General features: G+C 37.2%; 1 protein-coding gene across 2 annotated transcripts in view; it reads left to right on the top strand.

The window, feature by feature from the left end:
• Nucleotides 1–18,429, top strand: part of nkd2b (NKD inhibitor of WNT signaling pathway 2b) — a 58,129-nt gene extending 39,700 nt beyond the window's left edge. For both annotated transcript variants that reach the window (XM_051719339.1, XM_051719340.1), the window contains 7 exons: nt 7,778–7,829; nt 7,999–8,120; nt 13,046–13,141; nt 13,759–13,909; nt 15,020–15,095; nt 15,224–15,336; nt 16,393–18,429. In XM_051719339.1, coding sequence (XP_051575299.1) covers nt 7,778–7,829; nt 7,999–8,120; nt 13,046–13,141; nt 13,759–13,909; nt 15,020–15,095; nt 15,224–15,336; nt 16,393–16,982 — 1,200 coding nt within the window. In that variant the 3' untranslated portion in view covers nt 16,983–18,429. The remainder of the gene's footprint in view (nt 1–7,777; nt 7,830–7,998; nt 8,121–13,045; nt 13,142–13,758; nt 13,910–15,019; nt 15,096–15,223; nt 15,337–16,392) is intronic.
• Nucleotides 18,430–18,908: the final 479 nt, after the last annotated feature.

The raw sequence follows: 18,908 nt of genomic DNA, 5'->3' as shown, positions 1-18,908 counted from the left end.
TCCCACCCACTCTTATCATATCACTAAAGAAGACATGGATTAAACCACTAGAGTCATATGGATTACTTTTATGCTGCCTTTATGTGCTTCCTGGAGCTTCAATATTTTGGTCACCATTCACTTGCATTGTATGGACCTACAGAGCTGAAATATTCTTCTAAAAATCTGCATTTGTGTTCAGCAGAAGAAAGAAAGTCATACACATCTGGGATGGCATGAAGGTGAGTAAATGATGAGAGAATTAAAGTTTTTGGGTGAACTAACCCTTAAATCACAATAAAATCACAACATTAGCATGTGCAATTTCTAAATCGCAGCAAGATTAAACTTTTTTGTATTTTTTACTCCGAATTCTGTGGTTTGTTATTCTGATTGGTGTATATCACAATGCAAGGTACAAGTGAGAGAACAGAACAGAAATTGGGAGGGTGAATAATAAAACAAACCACAAAAAGGCACAAAGAAATAACCAATGCTTCCATCTGTCGTTTATGCCACGACCATTTTTTCCCTCCTGAAATGTGTTTTTTTGGAATTCCTAATTCCCAATGCGCTCTAAATCCTCGTGACTCGCCTCAATCCGTGTGGCGGAGGATGAATCTCAGTTGCCTCCGCGTCCAATCTGCGCATCTTATCACGTGGCCCGTTGAGCGCGTTGCCGTGGAGACATAGCGCATGTGGAGGCTTCACGCTATTCTCCGCGGCATCCACGCACAACTCACCACATGCCCCATTGAGAGCGAGAACCACTAATCGCGACCACGAGGAGGTTACCCCATGTGACTCTACCCTCCCTAGCAACCGGGCCAATTTGGTTGCTTAGGAGACCTGGCTGGAGTCACTCAGCACACCCTGGATTCAAACTTTTTATCCAAAGTGACTAACATGCTCTACATTTTACACTGTGCAAATATTGACTATTGAAGAGTCTGAATACATTTGACTATACAATTAAACAATATATTTGTTTCTTTTTTCTTCTTCTGATAATCGAACCCAGAACATTGGCTTTGCCAGTTCCATGCATTTGCAGTTGAGCTACAGGAACACAAAACAAAAGTACTGTTATTAATTGTTTCATGATAGTTGACGTTAGTTGGCTACTTTTCCGATATAACAATGCTTATAGTACAATTTCCAATTCATATGCAGTACAAGCACATGCCCCCTTGCTCAGGTTTGCTTTCTAAAACACCAGATGCATCAGACTCCTGTGGTGGGCATGATGACATGAGCATAATTTCTCCACCAGATAATAATCAGTCTGTTACACTTTCAGAGGAAGTCGATGAGAGTGGTAATGGGCGAGCCGAAAGCGTCGATCAGTCAGCGTGTGATGGCCATCGGTATTCCAGCAGTCTGAATGAAAGCCAAAGTTGAGATCAGTTTAGGGATCCTGCGTTGAGTACAGGAGGTGTTGTCTGATTTATGGGCCCGAGGAGTTTCAAACGGCTGGCCGGGCCTCTGACGCAGATGGCAAAACAGACTCTCTCCACAGCTGTTGTTTCTCTACGAACAACGAGGCTTCTGTAGCGCTTCATGTCTGGCCAAGAAAACAGAGTGCCTCGGGTTTGACTTCAGGGTGAAAAGTGGCTCTGCGCCGGGGTGGAATCCCTTTGGCCATTTGTGTCTGGTGCAGATGGCACGGTGACACTAGCTGTGTTCCGATTCACAGGCTCCCTACGCAGTGCTCCCTGTACACTGAGCAGGGAATATCTGTATAAGCACACTTCATTGGGCAAAATATGTTTGTTTAGAATGCACAGCAACATCATCCAACACAAACACTTGAGTTGTGCAGAATAGAATATTTGAGTTTAATGGCATCATGCACAGAACGTGAGGTTCAATCAGTGTGCATATAATCACATTGTGCACGTGATCATGGAAAACCTGGAATTATCAGGGAATTTAGGATTTTTATAGTTAATTTCTATAGTTAACATATATTTTTGTAGGTATGCTCAGCTGTGAGTGCGATCTCTATAAAATTATTTTTAAAATCCTTTTTCGGTAACCCGAATGTCTGAAAAATTATGAAAATATCATGGAAACATAAGTGGTCAAACAGTGTGGGAATCCTCAATTCTCTATAATATACAGTAATTGACCATGTCAGTAAGACATCTGAGTTTTTTTTATCATGTTATATATATGCCGATCAGCCACAACACTAAAAGCACCTGCCTAATATTGTGTAGGTCCCCCTCGTGCCGCCAAAACAGCGCCAACCCACATCTCAGAGATGATATTCTTCTCAGCACAATTGTACAGAGTGGTTATCTGAGTTACTGTAGACTTTGTCAATTCAAACCAGTCTGACCATTCTCTGTTGACCTCTCTCATCAACAAGGTGTTTCCATCCACAGAACTGCTGCTCACTGGATGTTTTTTGTTTTTGGCACCATTCGAAGTGAATTCTAGAGACTGTTGTGTGTGAAAATCCCAGAAATACTCAAACCAGCCCATCTAGCACTTACTATTGTGAATCTCACTTATGATGACTAAGTACCCCTGTGCTATCAAACAACTGGAACGCACCATCCGTGTTGTTCATCAGGTTCACATTAGCAAAGAGCGCACAGCACTACACCTAAAACAGGTAAATCCTGTGGACTGATGTACACACCCGGGTGAACTCATTTTTCTTATTGCCATTTATGGCTTAACTGGTTATCATACTGCAGGATCTGACCACCCTCTGCATTTTAAAGGCTAACACATGGTATTTTACCCATACTGCCATCACCCACCGAGGCCCTGAAATGTGTGGACCACATGTTTAATTAAGAGAAAGTTGGTTCCAATCCACAGTTCTCTACTAATGCTTCTTTAGATTTCAAACACTTTCAGCAAAAACTCAGGTTAAATTGGAACAAAGGCACTAAGTGTGTCGAAAGGTCATCTGAAGGCAAATCTGTGTCTTCTGACAACATACATTTGTGGAAGAAGCGTGTGACAACTCTCAAGTTTGTCTTGGAACAGGGTGTATCAGATCTCAGAATACAGCGGCACAAAAACGGCATCACGGAGCGTGCTGTTTGTTCCTGTTTCATGCAAAGCGGCTGCCAAACTTCTTTCAACTACAAGATGTTGCCAGACTTTTTATGTGTGAGAGAGTAATTGAAAGAGGCTTTAATGAAGAGATTCATAATGAAGAGTCAGCCAACCAGAGTTAATAACATTTGTTTAAATTTAGACTGAATTTATTGATTTCAAATAAAATATTTCAATTAAAAACTACAGCTGTGTTCATGAAATCACAACGAAACTCTCACCTTGCTAAAACGTACAAAAAAGTGCCAGAAATGACCATGGTAATACCATGTTTTACTACCATGCTAGTACCATATTGCACTTTAAAGTATCTTGGAGTATCATGCAAATAACAGAGTACATGAATATGGTAATCACCCAGTTCCCTAATGTCTGTAGTCTCTAATTTGCAATTTAAACCAGTTTTAACTAGCAATGAAGAAACTGTTCTAAACTGAACCACTCAGATTTTGATCATACTGGCCACATTGCATGTTAAACATCTACATAAACTCAGTTTTCCTGCTGAGGTGACCCAAAGACAGTTTAGCTGAGATGGAGCACTTGTATTAAAATTAAAAGGAGAAATTGGAACGCTCCAATACTTAAAGGTAAAAGAGCCGATCACCTTTTTTGACGGAGACATCACCTGTCCGTTAAGCTGAGAATCAGCTGGACCAGCCTGAAAATAGAGTTTTTTTGCGTGATCTGGGCTAAAGAAGCACATTTTATGATACCATTGTTGTCAGATTTTACTGCTGATTTTAAATATGTTCTTTGATCGCAATGTTGACCAACCGTCTTGGAGATTTCGGTCATTTTCCCCATTCAAGTAGATAGGAGCTGCACTTGTATGCCGCTTGTATCCATAGAAAATAGCTGCCCGCGCGAGCGTTCCCAAGAAGACCGCCGAGTGGACCGACTTGCCTTGAAAGGGACTTTGGCTGTCCTTAAAGGAATAGTTCACCCAAAAATGAAAATTATTTACTTGCCATCATGCTGTTTCAAACCTTGACTTGAAATGACCTGAAAAAGCCTGAAAAGAAAAACCTGAAAAAGACTTTTAATATTGCACAAGTCGTATGGACTGTTTCTATGGTAATTTAATGGTGGTGATTTTTGTTGTCCTTTTTGGAGCGTGACAGATTGTATGGGAAAGAGTGGCATGCAGATTCTTAAAATCTCCTTTTGGCTTCCATTGGGAAAAAACCCCAAAAACAATAACAAATGGGTTTGGAACAACATGAGGGAGAATAAATAACCACATTTTTGGGTGAACCATTTATTTAAGGGCGCTTATACTCTTGAGCAATTGACTGATAGGGATTGCTTAAGATCCATTTGAGTGGCGGTGGCGTAGTGGGCTAAAGCTCTGAACTGGTAATCAGAAGGTTGTGGGTTCGATCCCCACAGCCATCACCATTGTGTCCTTGAGCAAGCCACTTAACTCCGGGTTGCTCCAGGGGGATTGTCCCTGTAATAAGTGCACTGTAAGTCACTTTGGATAAAAGCGTCTGCCAAATGCATAAATATAAATGTAAATTTTGAGGGTGTGGAAAGATCCACAAATTGGAAGAGATGAAACTAATTGGATTTTTGAAAGCACAACTGAACCTGCTTGTCTGAAATTTTCACTGGACAACAAATTTTGTCTTGTGGCATAAAATTTGGGCTAGTTTGCTATTAATTCCGCCCACTTTGACAGGTCTTAATGATGTGTACAGATACCAATGACAGTCTGGCTCAGAAGTAAAAATCCCATTCATTTTTCCATAAGAGAATTGATTTTTTAACGATAACTTATAAACCAATAAAGACAGAGATACCGTGAGCTCCCAGATTTTTAGAAGAATATCTCAGCTCTGTAGGTCCATACAATGTAAGTGAATTTTGACCAGAACTTTGAAGCTCCAAAAGACACACAAAGGCATCTTAAAAGTAATCCATACAACTCCAGTGGTTTAATCCATGTCTTCAGAAGAGATATGATAGGTGTGGGTGAGAAACAGATCAATATTTAAGTCTTTTTTTACTATAAATTTCCATTTTCACTTCCACGTTCTTCTTTTGTTTTTTGGCGATTAGCATGCTTCGTGCATATCGCCACCTACTGGTCAGAGCATGGCAGAGCGTCACTTTTGCAAACCCTTGCATTTTTACTCTGCTGTCAGTAGATTCACACGTTCTCTGAAACGGCGTAAACTGTAACTTCACGGTTTCTCTTTGGAGAATTTGAGACGTTTGTCTGTGTGCTAGAGCTTCATTCTTGCTGATGCTCTCTTGCAGACACAGTTTAGACAGCAAGTGTCATCCATTTAGGAGCTAAAAGTGTTAGATAAGAGGAGTCAAGTGATCTGATTTGTGTGCAGAATAAAGAGACAGAGATAGAGATGGTGAGCTATCTCTTTAATATTCTATATTGTCCAGCCTAAGTTTGCAATGACTTAAAATGCAGTTTCCCTTTCTTCAGTCAAAAGAAACCATTGACGTCTCATTTTACCTGTGTAACAGTGAGCAGGTTTGGATTTGTACACAAATATACAGCTGTGTGTTTTTTGTGGTTCAGAAGTAGGTGGCAACAGATCATTTGTTATATCCATCGGATTATTTAGCAACAAAACCTCAAAATCTTCACGTCAGTGAGGTATGAGGATCTGTCGGCTGATAATGTCTCAAGTATGAGCTTAGAAGACTTATCAAAACTGCACAGAAATATAAAAATCTCCCTCCAGATCTATTCAACGTTCTGTCATTCCGTTCCTTTCCTCTAGAAAATATCAGCCACAAAACTTGGAAAGGCGAAATGAGATGTGATTAGCCAAATATGGTCAGATTGTGTGAACTTTGACTTTTTCTCATTCATTTTCTCTATAGGAATTTGAAGCAACAAATCTATGCAAATGTATAAAATACAGAAAGTGCAAGACTGTGTGCATCTTTATGCACGGGTGTTTCGCCAAACATTATTACATACTCTGGTCTTTAGTGACCCGGCACGTATATCTATCACAAATGGATGTACAAAATACCCAGATAGTGTCAACATAACATATAAGATCCACATAAGCTACACAAATGTATTTTCTCATGCACTTTTTGAGTCTAAATAGACACCCAACTTTTCAGTAGTACACCCAAATAACAATAGCCACATCATACTGTTTGTGTTAAACTTGCTATAGTTTACTTCCATGTTGCTGCTTCGTCAAACAGCAATGTCAAATGTAAATCAAGTCAATCACTGAAACAACAGCGCCACTTTGAGTAAGAAATAAGATGTATATTATGTATATGTACACGCATATGGTATGCTCAATCAATGTGATAGTGTTTATTTGTGTGAATATTGTACTAATTTTTCTTGTAATAAACAAAGAAATATACAGTATATCCTGTGATAGTAAACTTATGTAGAGATGAAATAACAATAAAAAGATGATTTATGGAAGCACAAAAAGTACTTGGAGTTTACAGCAAAATATTTAACCATATGGGGTTTCTTCAACTTCAGGCAGAGATTTTTTTATTTTATTTTTTTTTCTTCCCAATTTGGAATGTCCAATTCCCAATGCGCTCTAAGTCCTCGTGGTGGTGTAGTGACTCGCCTCAATCCGGGTGGGGGAGGTTGAATCTCAGTTGCCTCCGCATCTGAAACCGTCAATCTGTGCATCTTATCACGTGGCTTGTTGAGCGCGTTACCGTGGAGACATAGCGCGTGTGGAGGCTTCACGCTATTCTCCGCCTCATCCACGCACAACTCACCACACGCCCCACCAAGAGCGCACCACATTATAGCGACCACGAGGAGGTTACTCCATGTGACTCTACCCTCCCTAGCAACCGGGCCAATTTGGTTGCTTAGGAGACCTGGCTGGAGTCACTCAGCACGCCCTGGATTCAAACTCACGACTCCAGGGGTGATAGTCTGCGTCAATACTCGCTAAGCTACCCAGACCCCTCAGGCAGAGATTTAAACTTTTTTTCTTTGTTCTTTTTTTTTATTACTATTTATTTTTGGTACTTTTCAAATGTCTTTCATGTTTATATTTGACTGTTTTAGCCTTCAGACCCAGACGTTCAATATTAATGAAAATACATGATAAAAATACACATTATTACATGTTTAGAACTATGTTCATCATAAATTATGACAGTTTAGGCGTCATTTCCACCACACCAAGCAATTTTGCCCCTAATAAATTTTTTTCGTAAGTTTGCGTACTTGTAAACCAAGTGGACAAAAGTGTCAGTGAAGAGCATGAAATATGAGACAAAATCAAGGGAAATATCACTGTTTTTATTGGGCATCATTTCCAATCAAGATGTAAGTTTGCGAAATTATATATATATATATAAAAGTTTCAAATATGAGATCTTTTTTGTCGATTTGCATTTACAAGGAAATCTCACTTCAAGATTGTACTTTTTGTAGTTCTTCACTAAGAATTTGGCTGTTGAATAATCATTTATTCAACAAAAACAGCTGTCTTTAGACTCAGAGTTCATAGGTCTGTGATAGGATTATGCCTAATTATAAAAAAGGAATTAATAGGATTTTCACTTTCAGAACCAGACTGTTGCGATCTATTGCTTTGGATGATGTAATTCTGTTCAGTTTTGCATGGCACACAGTCATCTCTGTATTATCCATGAGGAGGAAATGCTTGTTTTCTGCGTTTGTGGTCACACAGCTCTAGATCACGTCTTGTGTTTGTTTCATGTTCTCCTGCGGGATCTACAGAGCTGCGAGCTGAAGGAGGGACAGTTATCGGCTCATCGCATCCCCCTGGCGGGTATGTAGTCAAAGACATTTATACTGTAGATCATGACTAGACCAGCAAAATAAACACACTGTGTACTGTTAGTGCATGGAGAATTTGTACTCACAATACATATGTTTGTGTGTTTGTGTGTGTGTGTGTGTGTGTCTGTGTGTGTGTGTGTGTGTGTGTGTGTGTTTAGTGGTTTTGCCTCCGGAGAAGGCCGAGGGATGTGAGAGTTTTCTGCAGTATCTGCACGCTGAGGATGGAGAGAAAGACACACTGAAGGAAACCTGCAAATCAAAGAAACGCATCAGTCTAGATGTGAGTCCAAAGCTACTCCAAAACTACACTGCTGAGCTACAACACCTTTTACAAAAGTATTTAGTTACAATGCACCAGGGTCAACTTTTTTTAGCGAAATGTAAATATTTGAATTGTTTTGAACTCAACAATTTAAATAAAAACATGGAATCAAATTAGTTTAATAGTTTTTGCCAACTTAACCTGTTTTTGCCCCAAAAATGTCGTGTGGTGCGACCGTAATATTTATTTTAAATAATATATTACCTTTGCATGCATAATATTTTAACAGGTTATTAGTAGTACAGTGAAGTGTTTTGAAAATGAGTTTGCAGTTTGTTTTTTTTATCTGTACATAGACAGTCGCTCAGGTGTTGGCGAAATTGACAGATTCATCCTTTCTTAAAAACCCATAAAATTTATAGAAAGAGTACAACAAAATGATCTACTTTAGCATATGTTTCAGAGATTAATATTTCGCTTGCAGAAATTAAATGTCTAATTTAGAAGTTTTCCATAACAGAACAGTTATTAAATGTGGGAAAAAGTATTTACATATTTGAGATATAAATACCACTTTTAACTATTTTTTTAGTCATTTAAAAATTGAAGAAAAAAAAAACAGATGAACAGAATAAAAAGGCGTCACATCATTGACCCACCAAACGCTAGCTAACTAAATCAAAGTTATTTAAGGCTGCACTTGAACACAATTTGCACAAAATACAAGTGATAAATCATTTAATTTAATTGAAAACAGTGATAAACAGCCATATTTTAAATATAATTTATATATATATATATATATATATATATATATATATATATATATATATATAATTTTTATTTATTCTTTTGTTAAATATTTGTTTTGCTTTGCTATGAAATGCTTATGTGATTACTTGAGTGAGTTGGTGAATAAATTTTGTTCACTGATTCATTGAAATGAACCATCCAAATGAACTGATTGCTAAAATGAATCAGACTTTTGTACTGCTACTTAAGAGAGCACATTTGATTAAAACAATGTGACATTAAAGAATTGGTGAATCAATTTTGTTCACTGATTCATTGAAATGAACCATCCAAATGGACTGATTCATTATAATGAATCAGACTTTGCAGTGCTACTTGTGAGAGCGTGTTTGATTTAAAAAAAATGTGACATTAAAGAATTGGTGAGTCAGTTTTGTTCACTGATTCATTGAAATGAACCATCCAAATGAACTGATTCTGCTACTTGAGAGAGCGTGTTTGATTTAAAACAATATGACATTAAAGAATTGGTGAGTCAGTTTTGTTCACTGATTCATTTAAATGAACCATCCAAATGAAATGATTCATTATAATGAATCAGACTTTGTACTGCTACTTGAGAGAGCACGTTTGATTTAAAACAATGTGACATTACAGAATTGGTGAACCAATTTTGTTCACTGATTCATTGAAATGAACCATCCAAATGAAATGATTCATTATAATGAATCAGACTTTGCACTGCTACTTGAGAGAGCACATTTGATTTAAAACAATGTGACATTACAGAATTGGTGAATCAATTTTGTTCACTGATTCACTGAAATGAACCATCCAAATGAAATGATTCATTATAATGAATCAGACTTTGTACTGCTACTTGAGAGAGCACGTTTGATTTAAAACAATGTGACATTACAGAATTGGTGAACCAATTTTGTTCACTGATTCATTGAAATGAACCATCCAAATGAAATGATTCATTATAATGAATCAGACTTTGCACTGCTACTTGAGAGAGCACATTTGATTTAAAACAATGTGACATTACAGAATTGGTGAATCAATTTTGTTCACTGATTCACTGAAATGAACCATCCAAATGAACTGATTCATTATAATGAATCAGACTTTGCAGTGCTACTTGTGAGAGCGTGTTTGATTTAAAACAATGTGACATTAAAGAATTGGTGAACCAATTTTGTTCACTGATTCATTGAAATGAACCATCCAAATTAACTGATTTTGCTACTTGAGAGAGCACATTTGATTTAAAACAATGTGACATTAAAGAATTGGTGAATCAATTTTGTTCACTGATTCATTGAAATGAACCATCCAAATGAACTGATTCATTATAATGAATCAGACTTTGCAGTGCTACTTGTGAGAGTGTGTTTGATTTAAAACAATGTGACATTAAAGAATTGGTGAACCAATTTTGTTCACTGATTCATTGAAATGAACCATCCAAATGAACTGATTCATTATAATGAATCAGACTTTGCACTGCTACTTGAGAGAGCACATTTGATTAAAACAATGTGACATTAAAGAATTGGTGAATCAATTTTGTTCACTGATTCATTGAAATGAACCATCCAAATGAACTGATTTGCTAAAATGATTCAGACTTCACCATGCTATGCTTCATTTAAATGAACCATCCAAATGAACTGATTCATTAAAATGAATCGGACTTTGCAGTGTTACTTGAGAAAGCGCGTTTGATTAAAACAATGTGACATTAAAGAATTGGTGAATCTTTTTTGTTCACTGATTCATTGAAATGTGTAAATGTGCGTTTAAATGAACCATGTAAATGAACTGATTCATTATAGTGAATCAGACTTTGCACTGCTACTTGTGAGAGCGCGTTTGATTTAAAACAGTGTGACATTAAAGAATTGGTGAATCTTTTTTGTTCACTGATCCATTGAAATGTGTAAATGTGCGTTTAAATGAACCATGTAAATGAACTGATTCATTATAGTGAATCAGACTTTGCACTGCTACTTGTGAGAGCGCGTTTGATTTAAAACAGTGTGACATTAAAGAATTGGTGAATCTTCTTTGTTCACTGATTCACTGAAATGTGTAAATGTGCGTTTAAATGAACCATGTAAATGAACTGATTCATTATAGTGAATCAGACTTTGCACTGCTACTTGTGAGAGCACGTTTGATTTAAAACAATGTGACATTAAAGAACTGGTGAATCTTTTTTGACTGATTCATTCAAATTAACCATCCAAATGAACTGATTCACTAACATGAATCGGACTTCGCAGTTTTATTTGAGAGAGCGTGTTTGATTAAAACAATGTGACATTAAAGAATTGGTGAATCATTTTTGACTGGTGCATTAAAATGAACCGTCCAAAAGAACTGATTCACTAACATGAATCGGACTTTGCAGTGCTTCTTGAGAGAGTACGTTTGATTAAAACAATGCGACAAAGTATTTTATCATGCTACACCGCTACTTGTTTAGCAAAACTCGCTACTTAAGATCTTTGTTATAGAAGCTACACTATTTTAAAACAGTTGAGCTACTGTCGTACTACTATAAAATATGGCAAAGTTTGTAGTGTTGCTAGTTTCCATCCTCATATGTCTATACTCAAACACACAAATACACACACATGCTAGCTTTCAGCTAACCCCATACAAAAAAATTTGCTCTCCTTTTGCAAATTGAGGACACTTTTGTGCTGAAATTATTTACACCAGGTGCATATGCCTGACTACAAAAAATGCAGTGCTGACAGTATAAAATGTACAGTAATTGTGATATACAGTAGCTGTAGATATTTGAGCACATTGCCAAAGGCTTCTGCGGTGAGGTCACCGGTATATTCTTCATGAGCTCGGAGAACACATATGCATTGTCACACATTCATGAGAGTCCTCTCGCTTTTCTTCGCCATCCATTCTGATGTCGTAAATGAGTTTGCTCGCACTGTCAGCGCCTATAGACGCCTGCAGCATCACTGTCTGGCACGCCAAATGTGTAGTCGTCCAATTAGAAGCATGTAAATTGACACCCTTGAATCACAGTTGTTGCCAAAAAGCTGTAACTGAGAAATGTGGTTAAAAACCTTTTTCCTGGAACAAGACGAAAGCAGTCTATACAATCCTCCCCAAAACTCCCGTCTACAGTATATCCTATCGGAACAGGTCAAATGGCATTTTAAGAGCTCATCTGAAATGTAAAACCTGTACAGATTTTATTTTTTCTATGCCTTAAGGAACTAACTGAGTATTCTCATGGTTCATGGGGTCATGTCATACTTTATATTATACAGAATTTCTCTCATTTACTCACCCTCATGCCATTCCAGATGTGTGTGACTTTCTTTCTTCTGCTGAACACAAATTAAGATTTTTAGAAGACTATTTCAGCTCTGTAGGTCCATACAATGCAAGTGAATGGTGACCAGAATTTTGAATCTCTAAAAATCACATAAAGGCTCAATAAAAGTAATCCGTACGACTACAGTGTCTTTGTCCAGAACAATACTCTGTTCTGACCTGTATTTTGTTTTGTTTGTTTGTTTCTTGATGTGTAAAGCGACCTTGAGTTGTCAGAAAGGCGCTATATAAAATAAACTTATAAGTATTATTATTATTATTATTACTACAGTGGTTTAAACCATGTCTCCAGAAGTGGTATGATAGGTGTGGGTGAGAAACAGATCAATATTTAAGTTATTTTTTAATATAAATCTCCACCTTAGACCAGTCTTGACCAGTGGGTGACAATACAGAATGTAAATCGCCAAAAAACAAAAGAAGAATGTGAAAGTGAATGTGGAGATTTATAGTATTAAATGACTTAAATATTGATCTGTTTCTCACCCACACCTATCATATCATTTCTGAAGACATGGATTAAACCACTGGAGTTGTATGGATTACTTTTATGCTGACTTTATGTGCTTTTTGGAGCTTCAAAGTTCTGGTCACAATTCACTTGCATTGTATGGATCTACAGAGCTGAAATATTCTTCTAAAAATCTTCATTTGCATTCAGCAGAAGAAAGAAAGTCATACACATCTGGGATGGCATGAGGGTGAGAAATGATGAGAGAGTTTTTCATTTTGGGTGAACTATCCCTTTAATGCATCCCGCGTGTGGCTCCTCCTGCTGGTCACGTGTGTAACTGCATGTTCTCATGATCTTCCAGGACCTTGAGTGTAACGTGTCGCTGGGTGATGACAACAGGCAGGAATGGGTCTTCACCCTCTATGATTTTGACAACAGTGGAAAGGTGACAAAAGAGGTAAAATATAATGTTACACTTAGACCGCATTGCTGCAGCTCTATGCAAAAAGAAATAAAGTGATTTCTAGGTTTTCTATATCCTATAATAAGTGAGTCATTGAGAGCTATTACAAAGGTGATTGTCATGAAATCTTATTTACATGGCAATGGGGAGGGGGACCACATTTACATACAACTCGTAAGCAATTTAGAACACTTAATTAACTAATCAAAATAATAAAACATGCATTGAAGTGAGGGTAAAAAGTTTGCAGAATTTTTTTTTTGTAGATAATCGATAGTTTCAAAATGCAACTATTGGCTCAGATTAATTGGTAAAACTGATATATCGGTCTACCTCCACCCCAAAGTAATATTTTGACTATATGTAGTATTGTGAAACTGCTTAAATCATCTGGAATCAGTCAGATATGGGTGCCCCGAAATGAATACACACTGCTAACACTCTGCAGATGCAGGATGTGTGAAACAGGCCTGATGAATTTGATCCAATCATTCATTCAAACACAGACTGCCTTATAAACTAACATGCTAATACATGTTGAGTCTGAAGTCGACACTCATCTCAATTAAAATGTATGAGAATGTGAAGTATGTGTGCGTGTTGTTCGTCAGGACATGTCCAGTCTGATGCACACTATCTATGATGTGGTGGATGCGTCTGTCAATCATTCCTGTAACAGCAAACGAAAGACCCTTCGCGTCAAACTGATGGTTACACCTGAACATGGAGTTTGCAGGAGAAACCCTTCACACCTCGGGACTGGTGGGACTCACACACACACACACAAATGCGCACGCACACGCACACAGGTTTCACTAGGGCTGAATTTGCTGGAAACCCAAAATTACACAACATCATGAATGTCACAATGATTTTAATGCACTTTTTATTTGCTCAAGTTTCCATTAATTAATTCAAAACTCTTTTTCAACAGTTTGTTTGCATCATCAGTGGCTGTTTCCTTTAAATGTTTCTTCTGAATGAATAAAAATAATTAATTTCAGAGCAAATACATAAATATAGAGATATAAATCCAATTTTGTCGAAAGTCTTTTTGGTTACACTTTAATGGTCCACAATAATGCATTAGTTAAGCATGAATAAGACAGTAATTAATGCTTAACTAAATGTAGATTAAGGCTATATTAGCCATTATATTTATTACTTTTTAAATGTCAAATTTTTGTATAGAAAGTAATGCAATTAAAGCTCAGTTTCATAGATCATATACCAGGTTTACTAAACAATATTAAGCCAGTAATTAAGGCTAACTAGTATTGGCTGTTACTAATAAATTGCTCAAATCGTCTCTTAAAAACAACTGGACCCCCGTTCTAAAGTGAAAGTTTAACCTATTCAAGTTATTGGTTTATTTCGCATTTATTAGGAGGTATCTTAAGTTTATTGAACTATGTTAAGACAGTAATTATGACTGAGTTATTAATTTGTTTAACATTTATTAGGTGATTACAGTATTTGCAGTAAACTTAATTTATTATAATTGAAATGTGCAAAACAAACCCATAACTTGAGTAGGTTCAACTCTTACTTTAGAACAGGGAATCAAGTTATTTTAAGGAATACTAATTAGCCTTAATTATTTAGTAAACTTGGAATATGATCTCTGAAATTGAGCATTAATTGCATTACGTTCTACACAAATGAAGACATTTAATAAGTTATAAAATATGGCTAATATAGCCTTACACTACATTCGGTTAATTATTAATTACGGTCTATTCGTGCTAAACTAGTGCATTATTGTGGACCCTTCAAATAAAGTGTCCAAGGTTTCAGTGCTGTGTCAGTATATTCAGCTTCTTCTGCAGAACTGAATTGCTGATTCTGTGATTTTCTTCCCTCTCACTTCAGAAAGAGACGTGAATCGTATGAGTCGCGTTGAGTCTGATCACCCAGATCACAACAGACGGCAGCACACACACATCAGGTGAGCAGATGAATCTGTGTGTCGTACATCAACACAAACACTGCACATCTAGTCTGCTGAAACTCCTCTATATATCCATGTGTCCTGTATTAAAGCATGATGAGATGTTTTCTCTGGACATGTGACAGGGGTCAGACTGCTGAACCCGAGAGGAATCATTACTGTGTGGATGAGAACACAGAGAGGAGGAATCACTATCTGGATCTGGCTGGAATCGAGAACTACACCTCCAGATTTGAAAGTAAGATTGTAATAAACATGTGTGTGATATCACAGAAGAATCATTCTTTATACTGACAGCAGTGAGCTGTGAAGTTTCAGTATTGGCGCCAAACACTTTACAAGCACTGCTGAAGTGTTTTGAAGTGTTAGAGATCATTTCTGAATCTCACATGAACGTGTCCGGGCCACATTTTTTCAGATGTGTTTTTTGGACCATTGAGATTTTTTGCATCGAGACATACAGTAATGCTTATGACAGTTATGCACATTCACCCCTAAATAAAATGTTCTTAAAATAATAATACAAAAAGGGAAACAAATACAAAAGTATTTAGTATTTAAATTGTAAAGTATTTATTCATAATGGTAGTATTTATTTTATTGCCTTTAGTTTATGCTGATTAAAAATACATTGTATTGCAGTATTTTTTAAATAGCATTTTTTTTATAATAATACACAAAACTCACACAACGTATTTATTATTTAAATTAAGTATTTATACATCATGGTAATATTTATTGTATTGACTTTAGTTTATGCTGATTAAAAACATTGTATTGCAGTATTTTTTAAATAATATTTTTATAATAATAATAAAAAAAAACTTGTATTTACACATCATGCTAGTATTTATTGTATTGTCTTTCATTTATATGGTTTAAAAAATATGTTTATTTAAAACGGCATAAGCTGAAATAGTTCACAAAATGAACTTTTAGAATATAGACACATTTTAAATATCTTCTCTGAAGTCTTTCATCTCAGAGAAACAGACATAAAATCATGGTGACACGTCTTGAACTCGGGGGCGTATCCAAATCAGATGCTCTAGAATGAGAACAAAGGCTACTGGCTATTTAAAATATAAGAGACAATCCTTTCGATTTGTCCCACACAAAGAAAACTGTGCTGGTTAAACAATTTCTTGTGGTCTTTAAAAGTCCTTAAAACAGACTGCCATTTTTAGTTTTCTACAAAATGTAATTACTTATTTCTTTTGCATTTGGGGTGAATAAAATGTGACCCGGACATGTTCTCCCATAATTATTGTGCATACCCGTCTCTTTCTGCAAGGTTCCTCTCCACCTGCAGCCCAACAAGAGCAGACCTCGCGAGGTTCACAATCCCAGAGTCGATCCCGATCTCACGAGCCAGAGGCCCACGCCCACCAGCGGTGCTCGCAGGTCATCGCCGACCACTGCGTAGCTCTGGACCCACGCACGCGAAACGGGCCCCAGTTCATCAAATCGCCCAAGGGGACGTCCAAAGGAGCAGGTATCAGCCAGGCAGTGGCCAACGGAGGGAGCAAGATCAGCAAGTGCCACGGCTACTATCCGCCCATGCAGGGCGTGCACGCACCGGGTGGCCATGGGGGTCAGGATGTGTATCACCTACCCCAACAGAGCCATCCACAACCGGGTCACCAACACCCTCTCCAACACAGCCACAGCAAGAGATTGCGGGCCAAAGCGAGAGAACAGCCCATGTCGCCTTCTAAACAACCCTCACCCAACAGTCCATCGGCGCTCGAGCGTGAGCAGTCCTCTGGCATGCTTTCGGGCAGCACCACAGGCTTTGTGGTGCCAGTCGTCCAGCGACACGAGCACCACCATCACCACGAACATCACCATCATCACCACTACCATCACTACCATCAGACATGACTTCCTGTAACACATCGCCCTGCTCGCCGCAACTGAAGGAATTGCAACGGAACGGTCGCCCCCGATTCTTAAAGGGATAGCTTACCCAAACTTGTGTCGTTGTAAACCTGTACAACTTTCTTTTGCTGTCTTGTTTACAATGAGAGTGGAAGGGTATTGGGGCTGTAAAGCTCCATAAGTACAAAACAAATAACATAAAATGTTCATCAAAGTAATCGACCCGATTCATGAGCTATATTCCAAGTCTGAAACGTACGTCGTTACTCTCTGAAATCGACATTCTGGCCATAAGTAACTCGTGTCCCGTAAGGTTTTGACAGACATGTAGGTGAATAAATAACAACAGAAATTTCATTTTTGGGTGAACTATTGCTCTAAACTCATTACGCCCAGTCTGCTTTCACTGCGGATATGCGATCATCACTGAACATTGCATGTAACTGAGATATTCCTGAAGTCACACATCAAAATCAGATATTTTTATTCGAAGTCCAGCTCTTCATTTGTGTCAGGTTTGGAAGGATCATTCCTGCTATGCATTACCTTTAAAACTCTGTAACTTGAAGTATAATTTGCGTTGCGTTTCTTTAAAATGGTGTTCCAGACATTCGGAAGTATGCTCTGGTCAAATTCAGGCACTTAAAGGAATATTCCGGGTTCAATACAAGTTGAGCTCAACTGACGGCATAATGTTGATTACCACAAAAATTAATTTCGACTCGTCCCTCCCTTTCTTTAAAAAAAAGCACAAATGTGTGTTCCAGTGAGACACTTACAATGGAAGTCAATGGGGTCAATCTGTAAACATTAAAATAAAGAAGTTCATTGTGATCTTTTTACATTTTAAATGGATAGATTTATAGAAATGAATGATTTCTATAATTTTATCAAACAGGATGGAATGTTTTAAAGTGAGACAAACCAACTAATTCCACAAAACATCACAGAATTATTACGATCTCCAAAAAATGTGAGTTTGATATTTTATCTGTTATATCAGGCAGATATGATGGGTGACTCTGAAATGTACTGCATTGTAGGAATAACCCCGTAACATGTCAAATTGTACAGTAAGCCGTGTTGTTCTTGATGTTTCTCTGCCGCTCAGATGTGGTTTTGTGTGACGTCTACAAATATTTTCTCCTATATGTGGATCTCAGGTGAATGGTGCTGCTTTGTAGCTTTTCTGGAAAAAAAAAAAAAGAGGCAATTTCTCCTTTAGGAGACCCGCCGTGGACTGAAGGTCTCCTCTCTTACTAGAGAAAATATCACCACTGCTAGTTTTAATGCTAAAATATCTTCCTTTATGTTTATAAATGAAAACTATATGAATTTAAACATTTTACTGTATGATTATACTCCAAATGCATATTTATCAGGATTTATCCGTATGCATCTATGCTTTTGTTTTTGATATATGTTTTAATAAAATACTTATTATCTAGTGCATTCGGTATCTTTACTTTTCTTGATTAATGGACTGAATAAATGAACTTTGGGCAAAAAGCAGGATTACAGGAGGCAAATTCCTCATTAGATTTGACCCTGCTTCCACAACTATAAGTATTACCTAAAATACTTTGGTGTTTTTTAACGAATCATTAATCGCTCTCGTTCACTTCAATCATTTCAAACGTGAAAAAGTTGCCGTTTTGAACGAATCGGTTGAATCAAAGACTCACTTATAACAGGAGTTCCCAAACTGGGGTCCAGGGGCCGAAAGGGGGTGCTAGGGGGTTCCCAAAAAAAACAAAACAAGTGTAAAAAAAATAAAGACATTATTTGGCATTAATAAGGTTTTATTCTGAAACCATAACATTAAAATTGTGATTATAAAAAATAAAAATAAATCTGCTTATAATTTCATATATTATGGGGGAAAAAAAATCTTATTTGTAAGAAATAAGTGTTGCACATCACTATTCT

The sequence above is a fragment of the Myxocyprinus asiaticus genome, chromosome 15 (assembly GCF_019703515.2).
Source record: "Myxocyprinus asiaticus isolate MX2 ecotype Aquarium Trade chromosome 15, UBuf_Myxa_2, whole genome shotgun sequence".
Lineage (NCBI taxonomy): Eukaryota > Metazoa > Chordata > Actinopteri > Cypriniformes > Catostomidae > Myxocyprinus > Myxocyprinus asiaticus.
This window is presented reverse-complemented; position numbering and strand designations above follow the sequence as displayed.